Source organism: Onychostoma macrolepis, chromosome 01 (assembly GCF_012432095.1).
Source record: "Onychostoma macrolepis isolate SWU-2019 chromosome 01, ASM1243209v1, whole genome shotgun sequence".
Taxonomy (NCBI): domain Eukaryota; kingdom Metazoa; phylum Chordata; class Actinopteri; order Cypriniformes; family Cyprinidae; genus Onychostoma; species Onychostoma macrolepis.
Window position 1 is genome coordinate 16,704,559 of NC_081155.1, and position 24,745 is coordinate 16,729,303.

Here is a 24,745-nt window from a genome sequence, read left to right on the forward strand (position 1 = left end):
TGCTCTTTTTAAAACCACAGGTCTCTCGTTGGTTTTTCTTGCGAACTGCAACTCAACTTTCACCAGTCAAGTTCAAATCGTGTGGATTTTGTGAATTCAGCTCCCAAACTGAAGTTCTCTCCCTCTCTCTCCTCTCTTTCTCTGTCTGCAGGGACTGTATCTTCACTCCTCCGCCATGCTTGTCAGCCTCCACCTCTCCTCTTCCCCTTTCTCCGACCGTCGCGTCCTGTCTTTCGTCTCCCTGGCTTCTTCCAACAAACTGCCCCTCTCCCTCTCTCTCCTTCTCCTCTCTCTCTTCTTCTTCCCCACCTGCGAGTCTCGCCGTGGAGGCGGGATCGGGACGCCCATCGGGGGCATGAGCGGCGGCGAGCGCGGCCAATCGATAATCAGCCCTCCTCATTATCCGCCACCAGGAGTCAATCCAGTGGGTCCTCCATTGCCACCAAAGTTTGCTCAAGGCCTTAGCATCGCAGTGATTCTTGTGGGAAACTCCAGCGAGGTGTCCCTATCTGAAGGTCTGGAGAAAGAGGACTTCCTCCACGTGCCTCTCCCTCCGAAAGTCGAACTGGTCACGATGAATGAAACCGACCCCAAGAGTATCATAAACCGCATCTGTGCTCTGATGTCGCGGAACTGGCTCCAGGGTGTGGTGTTTGGGGACGATACCGATCAGGAGGCCATCGCCCAGATATTGGACTTCATCTCGGCTCAGACGCATATCCCCATCCTGGGCATCCGTGGAGGCTCTTCCATGATCATGGCAGCCAAGGTATGACAAACGCAACTGCTACATAGACATTTTAAGACAGTTGAGGTACAAAGGTTAAGATGAGGACTTTGGCCAGATTCTACACCTGCCCAGCGTTTCTTATAGGAGAGCGTAATTGCTTGTAAATTTACTTTACACTTTACAATAAGACTGCATTAGTTAGCTATTAACATTAATTATGAACAATAGCTCTATAGTTTTTACTGATCGTAATGTAAGTTTCAACTTTCACTAATATTTAAAATCAACTGTATTTGTTAAAGGGATAGTTCGCCCAAAAATTACAATTCTGTCATTGATTGCTCACCCTCATGTCGTTCCAAACCTGTAAGACCTTTGTTCATCTTCAGAACACAAATTAACGTATTTTAATGAAATCTAAGAGCTTTCTGACAGATTTACTGAACAGGGCAATTTAACGTGAGGCCGGTATTCCATAAAAGCACAGATGGGAGTGGAAAGTTCTTCAAGTGATCTACTGACAAGAACACAGATGCAGCCAGTGCATTACCATAATGACTAATGCAATCTATCAAGAGCAGCGCAAATTAGCAAAGGGTCAATGATAATCAGGTGCGGGTAATCTAGTAACAGTACAGGCGCAAAATGGGTTAAGACGTTTTTTTTGTTGGCCGTTAAATAATGGCGCAAATTCTAGTAAATTGACGCATGCAAACCTTAGTAAATCACCATGCATGATTAATTTAAATACTGTCCTCACATAAATTTAGCATCTGAACTCGTATAAATGCATATGCAAAGTTAGCTGCAAAAATAACTGTCCATGGCTTTTCAGTTTTTTACTACATGTCCTTAGTAAGTTCATATATATTGCTCCTTGTTAGCTAATGAATTGAAGGGATAGTTCACCCAAAAATGAAAATTCTGTCATTAATGACTCACCCTCATGTCGTTCCAAACCTGTAAGACCTTCATTCATCTTCGGAACACAAATTAGGATATTTTTGATGAAATCCGAGAATTTTCTGTCATGAACACGCACTGAAGATTGACACGGAAGAGAAGAAATTGTTGAATAAAGTCATTATTTTTGTTTTCTTAATGTACGAACAGTATTTTAATAGCTTCATAACATTAAGGTTGAACCACTGATGTCACATGGACTATTTTAATGATTCCTTACTACCTTTCTGGGCCTTGAGTGTGTCAGTTGCATTGCTGTCTATGCAGGGTCAGAAAGCTCTCGGATTTAATCAAAAACATCTTAATTTGTGTTCTTAACTGGAGTAATGGCTGCTGAAAATGCAGCTTTGCCATCACAAAGATGAATTCCTTTTTTAAATGTATTACAATATATATCATTTTTTAAAATATTTATTTTAATATTAATAAATATAAAAACAATAACTTATAATAATAATAAATGTATTTTTATATAGCGCCTTTAAAAGTTCATTATTATTTTGTAATCACATTATTACTCATTTCACTGTATTTTTGATCAAATAACTGTTGCCTTGGTGATCATAAGAGACCTTTCAAAAACATAAAAAAATCTTACAGACACCAAACTTTTGAATGGTACAGTTGTATATACAGTATATGAAGTCTCTATAGAACATGTGTGTGCATGAATTAAACCACCCTGAAAAATACCATTATTTCAAGTGATTTGAGAAAATCCAGTAAAATTGAGGTTGCTGTTATTTTTGGCTTTTATTGCTGATGTGTAATGTTAATGAAATGTATGCCATTGAAATCTCCAGCTCTGAAGATTGAAGTCTTTCTTCATTCACATAGATAAGACCTGTATTGACTTTAACCATGATGGTCACTAGAGAACCAATCATACAAGACACTGTACTGCCCACAAAGACGGTTATTTATCGTGTCCTGCCATAAGTTGTGTATATAGAGCATTTCAGAGTATTTTGAATAAGATGCTTTAAAAGTAGCTGCCTGTGTAGACAGTAGACTCATTAGGGTTTGGAACAGAGCCACACTGTCTACTCTTTTTCCCCTCAACGTCTTCCATTCTCACATGAATATTCATACTCGTACATCCACATGTTCGTCTCTTTCTCTTTCTTTTCCGCCAAGGTCAGAGTTGTGTGGCAGGTGTAACAGACTTGTGCCTGCTGTTAAGTCAGTGGAGGTCTGAACTGCTGGAAACAGATGTGATGGAATGCATAGTGCTGTGTACTGTCCATGCTGTCGTTAACTACCTGCAATGTGCTTCATTAAGATGACTGTGTTTGAAAGAGGCGGAAGAAAGGGAGAGAAAGTTAGAGGGAAAATAATGGCTATGCAGATCTGTTTTTCAATAGACACTGTTTTTGTTCCTGGCCAATAAGAAAGAAGGTAATATAAAAGATGAGACAGAGGGAGAAAAGTGCAGAAAGAGAAGGAAATGTCAGAGGGACTTTTTGTAAATGCCACACAGTGAAAAACAGGGAGTCAAGTACATTTATTTTGTCATCTTGGAGAAAAGGAAAAACAGAAGAGGACAATAACTGCAGACACTTGCAGTGTTAAATACACCGTGCAAACAAATATTACCTAAACTTTAACACAACATTCTCAAGCTTTTTGCAGCTGCATACATAATTACGGCTGTCCCAAGGAGACCTATTTTAGCAGTTTTTGGGAACTCGGTACACCCGATGTACTCAGGGTATTTAAAGGGGCAGCCATTACTGCTGAAAGCTGGTGGTAAATCAATGACCCCTGTCCTGAACAGCCTTTGTTTTAATGGAACAGGTTCCATTATATTTAGCAAGAGGGACACTATTCATCCAACTCACACTGCAGTATATTTCCAAGAACATGCAGCTCAGATCAGTTTTCCTGATTGGTGCCTCTTTGATGTTTATGGCCACAGATGTGTCAAGATCTTGTTACAGGGGTTTTGCGCTTGATATTAACTGAAAATTGAAAAGCGAACAGAGGAAGTGATCATTTTCACCAGGGATTTGGACTAATTCAGGGCTCTTGAGTCAAAATTTTAATGACCAACTCAGAATATCAGATATATCGGAATGTTTGAGACGAGGACTGCAATTAATCATAACAAATTACATTAATTGTTCAGAATATTCACAATTTATCATGTACTTTATTTACAGTGAAATGTAGAAATTCTTATGAATTCATAAAAATTTCATTATTTTGGAGGACGAAATCACTGAACAGACAAAGGTAACTTTCATATTATTGAACATAAGCTTATCACAATTCTGTAGTCCAGTGTTTTTATTAACTAAAACTAAAATGAAAACTATTAAACATTGTTTATTGAAATGAAGCTGAAGTAAAATAAAAGATGAAATGAAACCGTTTAAGTTTAAAACACTTGAGCAAAAATTCCAAATATTTCCTTGGGAACCAAATGAAATAAGTTGAAGTTGAAATACTAAAATTATTAAAATTGAAATAAAATAATTGAAATAAAAATGAATGCTAATTATAAAAACTTAAAACAAATAAAATGCACAACAAAATTACTAAAATGTAAACTAAGATTAAATTAAAAAAGAAATTTAAAAAGTAATTAAACAAATTTAAACAAATGTATTATGTAAATTATATATGTAAATAATTCTAAAATAACACTGCTATAGTCACAATCAAGCTAGACTTAAGGGCAACATATTATTGTATTATGCAACATAATACAATATAATAAATCAACCAGAATTAATTTCCAAATGACCCATAATTTTTCCCATGATGCCGTAGTGTGACCTGAAGTAGGCCATGAGTGCTAAAGTGGACTCGAGTTGACTTCAACTTGGAAAATAGAATTACTAACTTTTTAATTGTGTGATTTTTATGTCTCCCATTAATTTTAGATGTACATAGATCCTGTTTAAACGCATTGGGAATGTACAACTCGTCTGTCAGCAATCTCTTTGTTCTAGATCTATTTTTTGCCATATCTGCAGGCTGTTACAAGGAGAGGAGCTCTTTTTAGTGTTGGTGTAGGGTTGTTAAAACACGCCATATCCTCTCGTAAGCCACTGAGGAGCTCGATAAGGGGCTAATTGAATTAGCGGAAACATTTTACCATGCTCGATGACTTTCCATCCAACCACACATACATAAACGCACTGTTATCTTCATTTTATGACTCTTTTTTTCCTTCCCAAGAGCAGTGGAGTGGATGGAGATCTTTATATTTACATTATATGCACGCAGAAATGACAAAAGAAAAATCATCTAGTGTACGTACATAAGCCATTATGAGGAATATTAGGACTTGTTTCTAATTCTGAGACTTTACCCCTTGACACCATAATCAGTTGGAGTCCATCCACCCTACTAACTCTAGGCGAGCGATGCGCTGGCTTATCCGTTCCGTGTGCTTTACTCAGTGTTAATGGGGAGTCATAGGAGCGCTGGGATACTTAACGAGCGCAGCCGCACTGCTAATTTCATGCTTAATGGGAACACAAGCCTCTCTCACTGGCACACGGTAGCATTAGATGTGCATGTTGTATTTAGCTGGGACAATTTAGACAGGGACTGTGTTGTCAAATCGCTCATCAGATGCACCTGCCTGACCGGTTCATGCAACACATTTGCTCACGTGTACTTTGGGATATATACACACACACACACACACACATTGAGAGAGCGAGCGAGCATAGTGCTTTCTCTTCTGCATTTGCATTTTCAGTCATTTGTGCCTGTGATGTTTTTATATGCCACATCTGTCCACTTTTTTTTCAGATATTTATCTGTTAGTGTTGTGTGTGTTTTGAATCTGCATGAATGCATTTTTGCATTTGTGATAATTTGAGTCTGTTATTCTGCAACATTGATTCACAACACAGCAGGTTTCACGAGTCTGCACTGAAAATCTGGGATACAGTCTAACCTAATACATTATATTTAAACTTGGAAATTAATGGAAAATGTATATGAAAAAATTAAGAAACTTTTTTTTTTTAATAAAAAGGTATTCAGTAATTTAAAAAAGATTATTAAACATTTAATTTTAAAAGAAAGTCAGTGAATCAGAAATACAGTATTTCAGATTGTATAATACTTCTCTTCCACTAATCAAATAAGCAAATTTATGACACTAATTATGTGAACCTATCATGAGTGCTGCTGTCATTAAAGGAATAGTTCACCCAAAAAATTAAATTTACTCACCCTCAGGCCATCTAAGATGTAGATGAGTTAGCATTATATCATTTGCTCACCAATGGATCCTCTGCAGTGAATGGGTGCCATCAGAATGAGAGTCCAAACAGCTGATAAAAACATCAAAAGTTCCACAAAATTTGTAATCCATAATAACACCTTCAGTGAAAAAAATCCATTTCCTATTTTCCTCTCACATCAAAATCCACCAACATATTTATTTTGGCTGTTTGCACTTCTCTCCTGATTCAGACGAGATTACTTTTTCACTGGAGAAAGCAATGTTATGTACAGAGGACTCGTATTTTAGCTGAAACCAACTGTTTGAAGTTAAAACCATATTTATGATGGATTTATTTCTTATAAACCATACAGCTTTTCACTTCACAAGACTTTAATTGATGGACTGGAGTCGTGTGGATTGCATGTTAATTATTGTGATGTTTTTATCAGCTGTTTGGACTCTCATTCTGACGGCACCCATTCACTGCAGATGATCCATTGGTGAGCAAATGATGTAATGCTAAATTTCTCCAAATCTGTTCTGATAAAAAAAAACAAAAAAACTCTGCATTTTAGAGGGACAGAAAATTAATATTCATTTTCAATTTCAACATTTTACTTATGCTTATTTAAATAAAGAAAAAAGAAAACCCTGAATTTAATTATATAAATGCAAAAAATTGAAGTATTTTCAGTGGTGGATAGTGTTTTTAAAGCCTAAACTATCAGTGTCAGACTGATACGATCAGTGTCTTGTTTCAGATGATCCTCCAGTCCCCCTCTTCATAAATCTAGACGCTCTGTCGTAAAAAACCCTTGTTACACACAAACACTTCAGAAGTGTCGGTTATTGATTGAAAGCCTGTTGCTCAGTCAGCATCGCAGGGGAAGCCATGCAACACTTTCACATTTGCACCTTGCGAGCGAACACTTGTGACCCATGTTTCAGTGTGCTGTTTCTCACTGTTTGAAAAGATACCGTGTCACACAGTGTCATGAATACAGTAGTTATGACACATCGCTAATGTAGAAAAACACTATAGTGCACTATAGTCTACATCACATCCAGTGAATTTGACTCATCGTTTAAACCTAGAAGAAAATAGTAAAAAAAGAAAAAAATGAATGCCTCTTTAATAATATAAATAATTACAAATAAACTCATAAATAAAATATTTGTTTTCTAATTTACCGTTCAAATGTTTGGGGTTGGTAAGATTGGTTAAAAGAAGTCTTTCAATAAGACTGCATTTATTTGATTAAAAATTCAATAAAACGGTCATATTGTGAAATATTATTACAATATACAATTTTCTATTTTAATATATTTTAATGTAAAATTTATTCCTGTGATATATATTTTAGGATTCTTTGATAAATACAGAGTTAGAAAAGAACAGCCTTTATTTGAAATAGAAATATATATATATATATATATAATTTTTTTTTTTTTTTTTTTAACAATGTGTCTTTACTGTCACTTTTGATAACTGTAATGTGTCCTAGCGGAATAAAAGAATGATATTTTTGTCAGAAATTATATAATTGTCATGGCAATTTGAGTAATTTGTGAATGCTTTTTGCTGTAATGACAGCAGCACTTGTGCTGCATTTACGCCACAATTCTGAGCAAAATCTGATAAACATGTATAACCGTGTCCAGAATGAATTTAGAGCAATCCAAAGAACATCGGCTCATTCATTTCTAGGTATTTCTAGGTCTAAAAAAGTATTTGAATCCCAGATTTTCAGTGTGTTCCCAGACCAACAAATTTCCAGAACCTTCAAATGCAGCATTCAAAGCAGTTGTTTAGATCATCTCTAAGTCTGAATGCAAGAAAACACTGATCAAACGGCTGCCGAACGAGTGAATGCTACTGGAAAAAAGCAAGAATGGAAGGAGAGAAGGAAGGATGAATATGACAGCTGGAGAGGGAGGTAGAAAAAGACTAGAGTGGGAGAGGGAGAGAGAGGAAAGGAAGAGGGGACTGTTTTAAAATGAAACACGTGGGTGTGAAACAGAGGAAGAGGAAGGCACTCAACATGCAGTTACAACACGCTTACATCTAAATGGAGGCATTCAAAAAGACAAAGAACAGATTGAAACAGAAGAAACGTGACTTTTGGAGAGATGCAGTATTAGGGGATGATCACATAAAGATGAAGAGGGTGAAAAAGAAGTGTTATAGGACAATTCGATGGAGAAAGAGAGAATATAAAAGAGCCCAAGCACAGATGGGGGAGTGAAAGCATGCATGTGAACGAACGAGAGAGATGTGTGACATGCCACAGGAGGTGGTGGTTAAATAGAGGGGATTGAGGAGTGTTTTCAACCCTGTCTTTTTCTTAATAATTACTTTTACACGCTCTATCTCTCTCTTTCTGTCTTTCTCTACCCCACCCCAAACACACTCTGTGGGCTGCATTGGTTGGCATAGCAACCACTGCTACATACATTTCTATATATATGTGGAAGGAACGCGGGAGAGAAAGACAACGAGGGAGTCGGGAAAAGGCAGAAGATGAGATTCAGCACAGGAATGTTTCAATTGCTCTGCATATAAATCTAGTCGGTATAGGGAATAAGTGTACTTCGATATATCGCTTTACATGAAATTTAGCCACCATTCATTGTGTGCCACCGCGGTACTATGTGAACTTTGGTCAGTGAAAACGAGTTGAGGGTCTGGTGTTTTTATTCACTTGGTTTCTATGCCGTTCATTGGTAAAAAAAAAAGAATGGGGGTTGTATGGATGCATTATGATTACATATTATAAATGAACTCTTAATAGTTAATTCATTTTAATATGATTTAAATATATATATATATATATATATATATATATATATATACACACACATACACATACACACGTATGTATGTATTTATTTAAATATTTCACATATTTACTTTACATGAGGCATTACATGTATGTGGGCACATTTTAAAGTATGGCCATTTATATTTAAGACCTCTAATCTGTGCATCTCATTGTTTGCTGATGTTGCAGGCTGCCAAATGAGGCATTTTTGTTGAGTGAAGTGAACTGGTCAGTATAGGGAGCAGTAAGCACTGCGTAGGGACCCTATGAATTGGAACACAGGTTGTGAGTTATTGAAAGGGCAAAGCAAGCATCAGGGGTTGTGGTCAGGCTAAGAGCACATTAAACACACACTCTTCAAAGATCTTGGCTCAGATGGGAGGCTTTACATGGGTGAAGTGGAGGGAACTGTACAGTGTGGTACATAATAAAAGTTAAACATTATTTTTAAGCCTCAGTGTGGCCACAGCAACCCTTAAAGGAATGTTCATGATTGAATATAAGAACTACAAAAACTTGTAAATGTTGATTTCATGAAAAAAAAATATATATATATATATATATACACACACACACACACACACACATATACACACACACACACACATACATATATATATATATATATATATATATATATTCTGTATATATATATATATATATATATATATGCTGTTTATATATTCATATATATATATATATATATATATATATATATATATATATATATATATATATATTCTGTATATATATATATATATATATATATATATATACACATACTGTATATATACTGGCGGTGACAATCACACAGTGTGAATTATCAAAGAAGCGATCTGAGAGAATTGCTGATGCGTCGCCGACACCCGTGTGAAATATTTGGCATACTAAATATCTGGAGCTGTCAGCGAGTTCTGACTGAAAAATACATCGGTGTTGACCTACAGCCAATGAGAGACCAAGATACAGGGTAGAGGGAAGTTCGAGGAGGACTTTTTTTGAGTTTTAAAAAAAATTATTATTAAGCAATTAGCCATGTATACAAGTAACGTGGCAATATCAATAAATTTTTGCATTAGAATATACAGAACAGATACAAGAAGATATATATATATATTGGTGCTGTCGATCCATTAAAAAATTTAATCGCGTTGATTCATGATTAATCACAAATTTAAAATACTAGGATTTACCTGTAAATGTGTTGAAATAAAGAAATGCATGACAGACTAGTTTAAGGAAACAGAACATTTCACACTTCCCCCAGGTATGAGACATAATCCTTATTATTCTTTTATCATTATTCTTTTGTTTTTATTCAGCCATTATCAGCCTTTATACTGACAATAAAACGTTTACCAAGCCACATCACTTCAATCTCAGTATACATTTACCCAACTATTATCAAAAGTATTTCTAAATAAATAAAGAAAATCACATACAAACCATATTCGATCGTAATCGTGTGTTTATTATCTAATATAATCTATAAATTTGTGATTAATCATGATTACATTTTTTAACCGATTGACAGCACTAATATATATATATATATATATATTAGTGCTGTCAAACGATTAATCGCATCCAAAATAGAAGTTTTTGTTTACATAATATACAGTAGTGTGTGTGTACTGTGTATATTAATTATGTATATATAAAGATACACACATACAGCATATATTTTTGAAAATATTTACATGTATATATTTATATTCATATAAATTATATAATATATAAATATATTTAATATATAAACGTAACATATTTTTCTTAAATATATACATGCATGTGTGTATTTATATATACATAATACATATACACAGTACACACACATACTGTATATTATGTAAACAAAACTTTTATTTTGGATGTGATTAATCATGATTAATCATTTGACAGCACTATATATATATATATATATATATATATATATATATAATTAAACATAAATGGGGGCTAGTTTTTCCTGAAAACAATATTCGGTAACACTTTCTATGAAGCCCATATTTTTAATACATTGTAAGGGTATTCTTAAGGCATTATAATGTATGCATAATGCATTATAAAAAACCTTATAATATGTTATATAATCTTATGAATATAATGTATTATAATATTTACTTTACTATTTGTGGTTATAGCTTTTAAGAGTATGATGATTTATAATACACAGTGAACATGTTGCATCCACTTAAGCTACAATGGATTAAATTTCTCATAGTTATAATGTATTATAAGTATCATATCTTGCCATCTTTTTTATGCTACTTTACTTAAAGCAATCAAATACCACTTATAAGTATTGTAGTAATAATAATAATAATAATATATATATATATTTTTTTTTCTTTTTTTTTCTCAAAAAGCCATAGGATCAGATATCAGATCAGATGAATGTGTAATATGACACATTTGCTTTGAACTATTTTTATTTTAATATCAGTTTGATTATTTTGATGGTACCCTTTAGACCAGTGGTTTTCAAACTTGTTCCTGGGGACCCACAGCTCTGCACATTTTGCATGTCTCCCTAATTTACACACCTGATTCAGATCATCAGCTCATTAGGAAAGAGCTCCATAAACTCAAATGAGTGTGTCAGATAAGGGAGACATGCAAAATGTGCAGAGCAGTGGGTCCCGAGGAACAGGATTGAAAACCACTACTTTAGACAGCTATTGATAAGTAACTCTGCAACTACATGTCAGCTAGCAGTCATTAGAGTATTAGTAGTATGTCTGCTAAATATATTCTAACACTTTATTTTGATGGTTCCCCAACAGACAAACTGACTATAAGTAACTTTGCAAGTACGTCAACATTCTACCGACCCTAACCTTAACATAAGCCTATTAATACTCTGAGAGTTAGTTGACATGTAGTTGCAAAGTTGATTATAGTCAAGGGGACTAATGCCTGGCTCACACTACAGGATTTTTTGCCCGATTTAGCCCCGATTTCCCCCTCCCGAGAATCGGAGGGAAAATCTTGTCGAGTACCTCGATCGGTCCCGATGTTCGGCGCGGATTATCTGGTAATGTGAGGCGTTCACCGATAGAACTTTGCACCTCCTGATCTTCTAGCACACAAATCGGGGCCGCCCCGATCATATCAAACATGTTTGATATTTAGGATTCAAATCGGGGTGATGACAGCTATATGATTACGTCAGCACTTATAACAGCCAATGCAAGACCGCAAAACAGCTGCTGTACGGCTCCGTTGAATAGTGGAGACAGAGGAAACTGCTTCTTGAAGTTTTGTAGTAACACGATTGTCTGTATAATATGTCGAACAGGTATCACAACTGATAAGGAGAAAGAGAAGCGCTGGGGTGAAATCGCCTCAGTTTTGACATACCGGGTGAGTGAAAGCTGCTAGTAAGCTAGCTATTATGTAAACATTGCTGACGAGCTGCTGCATGAGATCACGTGAGGCGCTCCCTCTGGCATGATAACCTTAATAATATCTTGTAGTGTGTGATGCGCCACGAATTTCAAAATTTGTAGTGTGTGCATGTTTAAGATTTGAGGGAAGATAATCTGCAAAGATTCTCCTTATGTGTGTGCTGCAACCAGATTTCATAATCGGTTAGGATTTTAAAAATCCTGTAGTGTGAGCCAGGCATAAGGGGACCATCAAAATAAAATGTAACCTAACATATAAGCATTGCATTCTCACATTAAAATTAATATTAGCCTCACAGGGAACACTCAAATAACACTCCACACCTAACCACTTACAAGATGTAAGTTACTGGGCAGATCTTACATAAACAATGTCAAGATATATAGTCCATTATAAATGTAAAAGTAGATTTAATACGGTGTTCATTGTGTGCAATAAATTATCATTATCTTAAAAGTTATAACCACAAATGCTTAAGCATTATAATGTATTATAATTGTTGTTATGATTATAAGATGATATAACATATTATAAGGTTTTTTATAATTCATTATGCATTCATTATAATGCCTGTAGAATATCCTTATAATGTATTATAAATATGGGCTTCATAGAAAGCGTTACCCAATATTCTTCTATAAATGACAAAAGATTTATTGCATTTGTCTTTTTCATTACTTTGAGGGCTTTTGTAGGTTATAAGAAATAAACTCATTATAAAATGCACAAAACGTTGGTTTTACATAGCCTACTTAGATTTGTGTAGGCTATATACAATTTTCCCATCAGAAGTATGTTGTTAACAAGTCATCTTTGCTAATTATTGTGTGTTCGGGGAGGACTGTATTATTTCCTTATCACTTCTCATGTTTTGGATGTAGTTTTGTAAAACAGACAGAGTTGTCGGTGAATCTTCCTATTGTAAAGTCATGCAGTGTGTAACCTCCTGTCGCTGATCCATCATGCAATGTGAACACAGCAGCGACTGAATGCTACCCCAGATAGTCGTGCAGCGTGAAAACAACTCTGATCCGATGACTTTGAAAATCATGCAGTGTGAACTCGGCATTATTCTTGACTTTTTTCATTCCAAACGGCCATGTTGTTTTAAAAATATTTGCGAATTGGGATAATCAGGTAAAATGAAACTATAAGATTCGAACAGCCAACAAGTGTGCCCTCTTGACTTAATCATTCGCTCGCTTTCATCACTTAACTGAACAGACAATCAGAGCATTCAACATGCTCAATCGACCACAAAACTGCCAACGGGCTCTAACTAGTGTCATGGAGCAGAACACACTGCAAAAACTGAGCTCACAGACACTCAGCGTTTTGTAAAGTTTACAAAGTTTGCCCCATGTACTTCCATTGTAGCTACCTAAATGTAACCTAATTGATTTCTTGTTTTGAGGTGTGAGTCCAAATGGTGAATTTCTGTTGTTATCTAAGTATGCCACAAATGTGTGATTGCCGCTTAACTTGAACCCAAAACATTGGAATTTAGAAGTTGGAATTGTTCCGCTGCTGTGCCTCTTCATAGCGACAATTTAAATTGCACACACAAATACTTTTCTCGTGTCTCCAACATAGGCTAATAAAGTCAGTTTTCTGTGCTGTGTAGCCAGTGAAATGCATTGTCTTTCGGCCTGAATACATATTCTGCATTGGGGAGATAGAGACGGCGCTATTGTTCTCTGTGATTAGGCTGTTGATTAGATCCTGTCCATAAGCCCCTGGTATTAAACCGTCATCATTGTTTCCCAGCTGTTGCGGTGGGGAGCAATAAGTCGCTTGTGAGTGCTGAGAGGTGAAGGCCAAAATGGACGAGAGTTATTTATTCCCGTAGAGTCAGCTCGGCTGTATTGGGGGCGAGTGTGGATGTGCACGTATGGACCGTTGCTAGTGAGCTTGGGTCTAATCCTCAGACAGGCTGGTGGTGTTAGACTTGTGCGTGCTGTAAGCGAGAGCACACGGATACACAGATACACAGACAAACAAGCACACACACTGGGGTTTGCTAGGCTATAGTGTTCTGCCGATCAGTTTTATGGAGATAAAGCCTGGAAGTCTCACGAAAACCCTGTGCTGCTCTCAGGTGCTGAGCAGCGCCTCAACAGAGCTCATGCAGTCTCTCTCTCTGTCTCCTGAATGATTTTCTTAATTTAGCTTTCTGCTGGCTCTCATCACAGCGTTTATGAATGTTTAGTCCCATGACTTGAGGAACAAAAACCTTTTTTAAAGACAGAGGAAGGTATAAGGATAAGAAAAAATGGGTCTGATTCAAAACTGTTCAGCCATTTTCGCATTAAGCTTTTCTTTGAATTGTGTCTTCGCTTCTAATTTCATTTACGCTGCTCTTTTCTGCTCTTTTCTCGTCCTCTCCTCGTCTTTTGTCTCATCTATTTGGTTTGCGTCTCAGTCTTGTCTCTTCTCTCTTTGACTCACCTTGTCTCTACTATTCTCATCTTTGCTTGTCTCAACTCTTCTCGTTTCCTCTCTGTCTCTCTTCTGGATCTTGACTCTGCTCTTCTTTTCTCTCCTTGTCTCACATTGTCTCTTCTGTTCTCTTCTCTGTCTTATTTGTCTTGTCCACTTGTCAATCTTGTTTTGTCTCAACTTTTCTCTCTTTGTCCTGCCTTTCCTTGTGCCTTCTCTTCTTGTCTTACCTCGTCTTTTCTCCTCTTGTCTTGTTTCATCACGTCTTGACTCATCTTTGCTTCTTTTCTCATTTCTTCTAGCCTTGTCTCTTCTCCACTTTTCTTGTATTGTCTCATCTTTACTCTCTGATACTCATATTTTATTGTTTTTCTTATCCTCTTTAACTTTTCCAGTTTTCATCCAATCCTCTCTTTGCCTCTTTTTTTTTTTTAATTTTGTCTCTTCTCTTCTCTTCTCTTCTCTTCTCTTCTCTTCTCTTCTCTTCTCTTCTCTTCTCTTCTCTTCTCTTCTCTTCTCTTCTCTTCTCTTCTCTTCTCTTCTCTTCTCTTCTCCCCTCTTCTTTTCTGTACTTGTCTCATCTTATGCTTTCTCCACTAGTCTGTCTTGTCTTGCTCCTTTTTGATATACTGTATTTCTTTTCGTCTCTTACTGTCTCTTCTCCATTTTCTAGGTATTGTTTTGTCTTGACTCTTCTGTTTGTGTCTTTATTCATTTTGTCTTGTCTCATGTCTCTTCATGTCTCATCTTGTGTTTTCTTCACTTGTTTTGTCTCATGTTGACTTTTCTCCTTATGTCTCTTCTTGGCTCGTATTGTTGTTTCTCCTCTCAGCTTACCTTCTCTCTTGTCCAGTTTTTTTTGTATTGTCTCACCTTCTCTCTTCTCGTCTCATTTTGTCTCTTCTCAACTCAACTCGTGTTTCTCCACTTTTCTTGTCTCATCTTGACTTTTTTTCTTTGCTTCTCTTCTTGCATTGTATCATACTCTATCATATAACGTATCATAATCTCTTCTCTTCTCTTCTCTTCTGCTCTTTTTTCTCTCCTCTGGTCCTTTGTAGTTGACAGGCTTGTGGAATTCTTTATTAACCCTTATTATACAAAAGCACCGTGGATGCATAGATAATGCAGTACCTCTCTCTCTTTCTTGGTGTCTAACTCTTTCTCTTTTTTTATCATTTGGTGCTCCTTGATGTCACTTGGAAGTGCTACAGTGCCGTCCTTTGTGGGTGTGTGTGTGTGTGTGTGTGTAAGGCTCTCCTCAGAGATCACAGGAGTCCAAGTGTGAGAGTGTCTGAGACATCAAAGGGGGAAATATGAAGACACCAGGCATGCCAAAGATCACAAGGTCTACGCGCGCATGTGTGTGTGTGTGTTCTACCTTTCTGCGATATAAAGATCACATCAGGCTGTAAGTGTGATTTTTGTCATTGTGACAATCACACCAGATACTTTACACAAATCTAAATGCACAAATGTGGTATTGGGTGACTTTGGTTTTGAAAGGACCTGTCAGTTTCTGACTCTGTTTGTTTGTGTTTGTTAGGGCACTGTAAGATCAAAGTGCTTCTGTCAAAGTGTGTGTGTGTCACCGTTTAGCTCCGTGCTCTTTTGTTCAGGGTGAGAGAGAGGCAGCTGCTTAATTGGACAGACAGTTCTCTCATCTCACACACACACACACACACACACACACACACACAGTCATGCAGTCTGGCACTGACAGAATAACACTTCACTTTCACCACCAGAGACTAACATTCACACACACACACACACACACACACACACACACACACACACACACTGACCAGACAGAACATGCAATCAGACCGGACAAAACAACACACTAATAGCAATAAACTAAGCCCCAAAACACACTCTGTTCATTGCACACACAAATACAAAAGAGCAGGTATATAATAAAGCAAAAATCCACGAGATGCTGTGCATTACAGTGTTTTATACCACAGTTAATGGCTGTTATTAGGCACAGCATGAAGCAGCTTGCTTTTATATAAAATGGAATCAGAAGTATGAAAAAAACAGTTCATTTTAATTCCAATTCAGGTTGTCATGCATTACAGTGAAGACATAGTTATTTATATACACTACCTTCCAAAAGTTTGAAATCAGATCTATCTATCTATCTATCAAAGGGATTGGCTCATACAATTTACAATTACTAGATTTCGCTATCCATTCCCATTTTCAAGCCAGGAACTGCAGTAATGTCCCCCCATTTTGTTTATTAATCTACAAACTGCACTGTAAGCACACAGCGTTGTTGAACTGTGATTGACAGCACAGTTGTAAAGACCCACCACACAGGCTCGCCTGGATAAGGATGTTAGGCGTGGGAACTTGTCGTCGTGTTGGCTGAGGGACAGTGGCGTGATAAATGACATAACCGTATCTCAGCTGTTGTTTTCATATGAGCTCTGTTCCTTCTGAATTATATTCATATATGCGTAAAAGCACAATATGAATGCATGCAGAGGCATTGCTGTGGTCAACCTAACTCTGAGGTCATACATGCCAGCGCAGCATTAAAGAACTAACGCTATAAATATGGAATATCTGTACTGCTGTCAGCAACACGCATTATGGGAATCTATTGTTGTGCAGGATGAATTTTTTATCATTTACTCATCTTCATGTCTGTCCTAATGTGTATGCACTTCTCTCTTCTGTGGAACACAAAATAAGAAATTTTGAAGAATTTTCCCACTGTTTTTGTCCATATAATGAAAGTTCCAAAACAAAGGTCCACATTGACATCAAACCCAAATAAAATAGATATTCTTCAATTAGTTTTTTAGTTTTTTAGTGTTTAACAGAAGAAAGAAATGAATACAGGTTTAGACAGACATGATGACAAAATTTTTATTTTGGGTGAATTATCATTTTAATTTATGTTACGTTTAAATGCAATCTTACATTGATCGGGTCCTATGATCTCCACGACACAGAAAACATATGGATAATGGAATCCAGTCATAAAAACCGAATTTACTGTATACCGTGGAATGTTACGGAATTTGCCAAATTTTGGAAAGATGCATCAAAAGTCGGTCAGTACACTTAAAATGAAACGCGATATGGACTAGTGTCTGTAAATATTAAGCTACAAAAATAGACGTGCATTTCTTCACAGCATCCAGTCAAAATAAAAGTTCGGTTTAACTTAAAGAAACCGTGACAGAAATATTACTTACTGTAATGTGCTACTACTAATACAATTATTATTTAAACATGATTTGTAAAGGAATATTTACCAGAAAAATTATTAACCAGAATTTATTTAGAAGAAAAATGTAAATACACAACACATAAATACACAATTTCTGAAAAAAAAAAAAAAAAAAATATATATATATATATATATATATATATATATATATATATATATATTTTATTTTATTTATTTTTTAAAATATAAAATCTATTAATTAGAGATGCTTTTGATTATTAATATTTAATGAAATATTTAATGAATCCAGAAAATTAAGAAATTTGGTAAATTTGGTAGAAAACAGAATTTGGTAAAAATAAAACTGAATTTGAGGGGAAAAAAAGAAACAAAAACATTCACAGGGCATTACATTTTTTTGGATGAATAAAATTTAATTTAACCATTAAAACAGAGTCTAGAAAAATTAAAATGGAAAAAAACTGAATTTGGGAAAAATAAAACACTTAAGGCCCAACACTAAAAGAGAGTCCAGAATATCATAAGGCTGGTTTGACTTGGGCCAGTAAGCAGTAAGCCTCCCTGAACACTAGAAATCACATAGCAATGCCCTGGCAACCATCCATAACAGCCTGGCATCATGTCAGTGAGATTTTCATTGGCAAATACCATAATTTTCTTCAGAAATGTGCAATTTTGAATTGCATCATGTTTATCTCATTTTTTTAAAAATTATTTTTGTTTAGGGGGTTTGTATGTGTATTTGTCTGTTAGCATTTGAATGTGCATATATGTGTTTCAGATTGTGTTTGTGTCTGTGAGTGTGTGGGGAGTATTTTTTCACTCTAATGGCATCTTTAGCTAGAACGTAACGATGGAAACCACGTTGCCACGGAAACACTGCATGTCTCTTTGAATTAGAAATCTCTCCATATACACACCCTTCCTTCTCTCTCTCTCTCTCTCTCTCTCCCTCCTGTTACTGTTAGTGACAGTGCAGCTGTCCCTAGTCAGGAAGTGTCAGAGCAGAAAGATATTCAAATTCAAATAAAATATATAGCGCAGAGAGATAAACTGAGAGGGAGAGTGAGGAAGTGAGATGGACTTCCTTGAAGGGAGAGTTAAAGAAATAATTATCTACCTCAAAAAAAGAAAAGAAAGAAACTGAAGTGGCGAGATAAGGAGAGTAGCAGAGGATAACAGCTGTAAGAAGAGGGTTAGTGAGAGAGGAAGAGAGATTGGTTATGCTGTTCTAAATGCTGCAGGCGTTAAGTAACACTGTACAGCTCAGACAGTTTCGCTTAGATCTGAATTAACACCATATTACTGCTATAATATTAATAATATAATACTATATTAATAATAAATACTTTGATCAATTGATATAGTATATATTTGATCAAAATTAAAACCGAAAGAAAGTAATTGTGGTAAAAGAAAACAATAAATGTGTTAAATTAATAACTTCAAAATTAGGGAGACTAAATTATAAAAAATAATATATTAATGCATTAACTATGCCTTGTAATGCACCTTATAATGCATTATACAGTCTCATAAATGATTGTAACCACAGTTAATACATTATAACACTTATCAATCCATTGTTACAATATGTATTTTAAATTCAGTTATAATTATTTACGACAAGATATAATGTATTACATATAATAAATAATATATAGATAATTATAATAAATAATATATAGAATAATTATAATGCATTATACCCTTTAATAAACCTTTATAATACGTTATACATAAAGGCTTTAAGTAAAGTGTTACCAACCTGCATCACCAATACTGCTACTTTTGTATGATAATCCCCCATTTTTAGTATAATTTTACTCTGTAATCTTACTAATTTTGGAGTCACTTTGGAAAAAGCATCTCCTAATTGATTAAATGTAAATGTACTACTACTACTACCACCATTACTACTGCTACTAATAACTATTTATTTATTTATTTATTCTTAAAATTAAGAAATGTAAATAAAACAAATATAAATAAAACGTTTTACCATAAAATACTGTTTTATTATTTTTTTATTATTTTATAATACTCTTTTATTATTTTAATTTAATATTTAATTCAATGTGTTACTGTTTCTTTGTAATTACTTGTGAACTTTACTAACAATTTATGAGTTGAAAATTTTTCCAAGCTTTTATCAAGTAAATTCTACACCAGTTTTTTTGTGTTCTATTAATCTATGAGAAAATAAATAAATAAATAAGGAAACAATAAGTAGTGAAAATCAGGAAGAATAATTACTGAAAAAGAGCTTGGTAACACTTTAGAATAGGGAACACTTATTCACTGTTAACTACGACTTTTCCCTCAATAAATTCCTAATTTGCTGCTTATTAATAGTTAGTAAGGTAGTTGTTAAGTTTAGGTACTGGGTAGGATTAGGGATGTAGAATAAGGCATTCATATGTGCTTAATTACTACTAATAAATGGCTAATATTTTATATGCATGCTAATAAGCAACTAGTTAAGAGACCTTAAAATAAAGTGTTACCAAGAGCTTTTATTTTACTTTATTTTTTAATATAAAAAAAAGTAAATACTCAGAGTCTTATTTCCAGATCTGTGATCTACCAAAAATGGACGTAGCAAAAATTAACACAATTCTTCCAGTGATCTCTGGTTTGCATAACAATATTACTGAAAAATCAACAAGGATTTGGAGGATATTTTGTGCGGATCCATCTGCATGCTTTTATTACAAAACATGGTCATTAAAACAGGCAAGGTTCTGACGATGGCAAACAGGTATATTGAGGGCAAGGCTAGAGAGTAATCCAAAACGGGCGTGGTTGTTAGATGGCTAACAATATCTAGCGGGCTTGACAAGCGGGGCAATCTGATAACACGAGCAATGGTCCAGGCAAGGTGCAAACATAGTCCCAACATATTACAATCCAGGAAGGTGGTTGGGAGGGATGGAGGGTCAGGTCCATATGGAAGTGGAGGGACAAGAGACTGAGGCAAAGCCAGCAGAGCAGGATGCCAGGGCGGAGCTGGCAGAGCAGGAAACCAGGGAGGAGCCGGCAGAACAGGTGGAACTGAGGACCACCACAGCAGAGCAGAGTCTGAAGATCCCCACGGCGGAGCTGAAGACCCCCAGAGCCAGACAGAAGACCACCACGGCGGAGCGGATGGAGCAGAAGACCACCACGATGGAACAGACGGAGCAGAAGACCACCAGAGCCAGACAGAAGACCACTACGGCAGAGCAGACAGAGCAGAAGACCTCCACGGCGGAACAGATGGAGAAGAGAGCCCTGGTAGAGACTGGGACCTAGGGAAAACTGAGACACAAGAAGCAGACAGAGCATATACGGTCTCAAGGACCAAGGCAGGGAACACAAAAAGTTCAGCAACAGGCTCATTGACTGAAACTGAACAGGCAGACATTTTATAACCAAAATCAGTAACTAAAACAGGACTGACAGAAAGTTCAGACATATTATTCAAAATTGGGCAAACAGATACATTTAAGTCAAGAGCATTGATAAGAACTGGACAGGCTGACATGTCGCACACAGGCTCATTAGTAGAAACTGGACAGATGGATGGTTCAACATCAAACTTGATGATTAAATCAGGACCGACAGATAGTTCAAATTCAGACTCTACAGAAGCATTAGGACAGACAGCTCAGGTTTAGATTATTTGACAGAAAAAGACAAGACAAACAGTTCAAAATCAGACACGTTGGTAGTAGAGACTAGACAGACAGACAATTCACAATCAGCCCCCATGGCCTTGACAGAACAGGCAAAGAGTTCACAGGCAGCCTCCATAGCTGTAACAGGACAAGCAGAGAGTTCACAGACGGCCTCCATAGCTGTAACAGGACAAGCAGAGAGTTCACAGACGGCCTCCATAGCCGTGACAGGACAGGCAGAGGATTCATAGATGGCCTCCATAGCCGAGACAGGACAGACAGCGGATTCACAGACGACCTCCATAGCCGTGGTTGGACCGACAAGGAGTTCATAGACAGCCTCCATAGCCGTGACAGGACAGGCAGCGGATTCATAGACGGACTGGTTTAGGGATACCAGCTGAACGTGCTGACACCAGCAGTGGGTACTCCACGCTGGATGCCAGTCTGGGATACTGAAGAACAGTCCTTGAGGATCTGGGTGTGACAGAAAGGAAGTGACAGGACTCTGAGCGAACAGGTGTGACGTGACTTGACACTGGACGATCAGCTGTGATGTGACTTGACACTAGGGCTAAAACGATTCCTCGAGTAACTTGAGTAACTCGAATACAAAAAATCATAGAGGAAAATTATTTGCCTTGAAGCTTCCTTTAGTCCATTTACTGTAACTACACATGGAACACTGTTTCCCCACGGACCATATTACTGACGCACAACCCAATAAACGCTGGACATAGCCTGCGTCCCAATGTGCACACTATCCATCCTAAATTCTATGTGATATTAGTCATTTTCAATACTATTTAGGGCAGATAGGGTGGATAGTATGTACATTGGGATGCAGGGATATTTAAGACCGTAAATCAGTATGGTGGCTAGTTACGATGTCCCTAAGTTAGCTATGTTTTGTGAAAGACTAAGCATCATTCGTGTTGATTGTCTTATTCTCTCTCTCTGTGACACAAACACACACTCCCTATACAGTCATGCATAAAAATACCACAGAAAGAAAGTTAATCAATATCACACGAAGAGTGCCCGTTTTTACCTCTAAAAATCAGCATGATTACAAATGTGATACTGATTTTATGCAACAGTTCAATAAACAAGAAGTTAATATTAAGATTTAGACATTTTAGACACCATATTGCCTGTAGTGCTCAATTTCGCCAACAAAAAATAATTCCATACACAGTCACAGTGCTGTTTTGCATCTCTGAGAAACATGACAGTGTTTTGTTCCTGAATGAATCACCCGTTCAAATGATTCGGTTCAATTGCAATGACTCACTTATTGACAGTGACTTGCTGCCACCTACTGACGGTTTTAATTTCACATTTAAAGTATCCTTTCATTTTTTAAATAATTGTAAATATCAGTATGCAATATTTAATGTTTAAAATAACAAAATATTATTTATGCATTTGTAACTGCAGGTTAAATGCGTTCATGTCCCTCTGAGCTAAATTAAATAGTGTGTAAATAGGCCTACATCTAAATGCCTCTTCAGATGCAGCTTCTGTGTTTCTCCTGCATTGCAAAGATTAATTTTGTTGATACTGATATCATTTGTTTGATAACAGCCCAAATGTCTTATTATTCTAATTGATTGATTAAATGTAAGAATTTAATTCAAAAGATGATGCACACTTTTAGAAAAAAAGACTTTATAAAGGTAAAAATGCCCATAAAATGTAAATGTTTACCAATATAAAATGTAAATGTATACCATTGTTTAGGTATTATTATTTTTATTACTATTATTTTGATTTATGCCTTAGTTTTAGTTTGTACCTCTTTACCTTTTTTAAGTAATGTGAAATAGATTTTTATATTTCTTGATTTATGCCTTAATTTTAGGTTGTAATTAGATTAGATTAGATTAGATAATACTTTATTCATCCCTTTAGGGAAATTCCTTGATCCAGTAGCTCACACATATCAAAAACACCATAGACAATCAACTATATAAAAGACACATATAAATATAAACTACACATAATCCTAGAAGAATAAATAATCATTAACTAAAATTACTGGCCAGAGTATTATCCGTAGTCCTTGAAAATCCGATAATAAATAAAACCATTGTTCTTAAAATTTACACAAAGAGTTCAAGAACTGTTAAACAGTCTAATGGCCGTAGGGATGTTTAACTTTTTTAAAGTAATGTTAAATTGATTTTTGTATTTTAATTTAATTTAGTTTATATATATATATACTAGGGGTGGCACGGTACATGTATTCGTACCGAACCGTCACGGTACGGGCGTCTTGGTTCGGTGCACGAGGCCTTACGACGAATACAGGCAATTCACCCCCAATCCAGAAGGGGGCGCCCGCAGTAATGCAGCGCTGTTTGATAACCTCCAGCAGAAGAACAGCGAATGCCATGAGTTGCCCATTTGAAAACAAAGCCGCCTAGACAGTGACAATGTGCTGATTCTGAACGCGTCTCTCACATAGACTGACAAGGGAGTATACTTTAAAGGCTTACGCACTCAACTGTTTGCGAAATGGGGCTTTGTGCTCGTGTATCCTAACTCTCTCATTCGGCACAAATCCAAATATTCCATAATATTTCCATATTTGCGATGTAACGTATATGCTAAACTATTATTTATTATGTAAATGATAGGCTTTGTACTTCAGTCGCGTTCCAACGGTGACACAGAGGAGGGCGCGCTGATGTTTGGTTCACTGTATTTTATTTTGATAAAGTACCAACTCTGCGGTCAAGTTAGCAATGCTGGAACTGATGTGTGTATGTGTGTGTGTGTGTGTGTGTGTGTGTGTGCGCGCTCCGGTGCGATCACTTCAACTGCTTCCTGAGAGGCAGTTTTAACATTAAGTGACATGACATCTGACGCACAGATGCCATTGGCACATGCCACTATGCTCAGTGACACTTCCGGTTTTTAGTGGCATGTGCCAGTAGAGAGTGTCTGTAACCTGTGACACATGTCAATGGACTGCGTCTTGTGTCACGGACATTGTCGCGGTGCGTGTCGCACCTTCGGTAGTGACTGACACCTGCCGCTGGATGCCGCTGCATAATGTAGACAATGGCAGAACGATATTGATTTAATTAACAGTATGTTGTGGTCAAGTAAACGATTTATTGCGTCGCTAAATTAATTTTTTTGTACAACAAATATTCCTCTATTAAGATTAAAATGTGTCTAATGCCCTTTAATGTGTATTTTTCATTGTAAGTTTATTTCCAGTAGCCTGCTTTGTACAATACATTCAAATGTAAATACGCATTTTTATTTTTTGCATAGATTTGACAGTTCAGTTTATCAGTTGTAATT

General features: G+C 36.2%; 1 protein-coding gene across 1 annotated transcript in view; it reads left to right on the forward strand.

Annotated features, from left to right (window-relative positions):
- Positions 1-24,745, forward strand: part of grin2bb (glutamate receptor, ionotropic, N-methyl D-aspartate 2B, genome duplicate b) — a 125,643-nt gene that overhangs the window by 17,981 nt on the left and 82,917 nt on the right. The window contains 1 exon segment of the mRNA XM_058777380.1: positions 152-769. Within this exon segment, the coding sequence (XP_058633363.1) occupies positions 152-769 (618 nt within the window).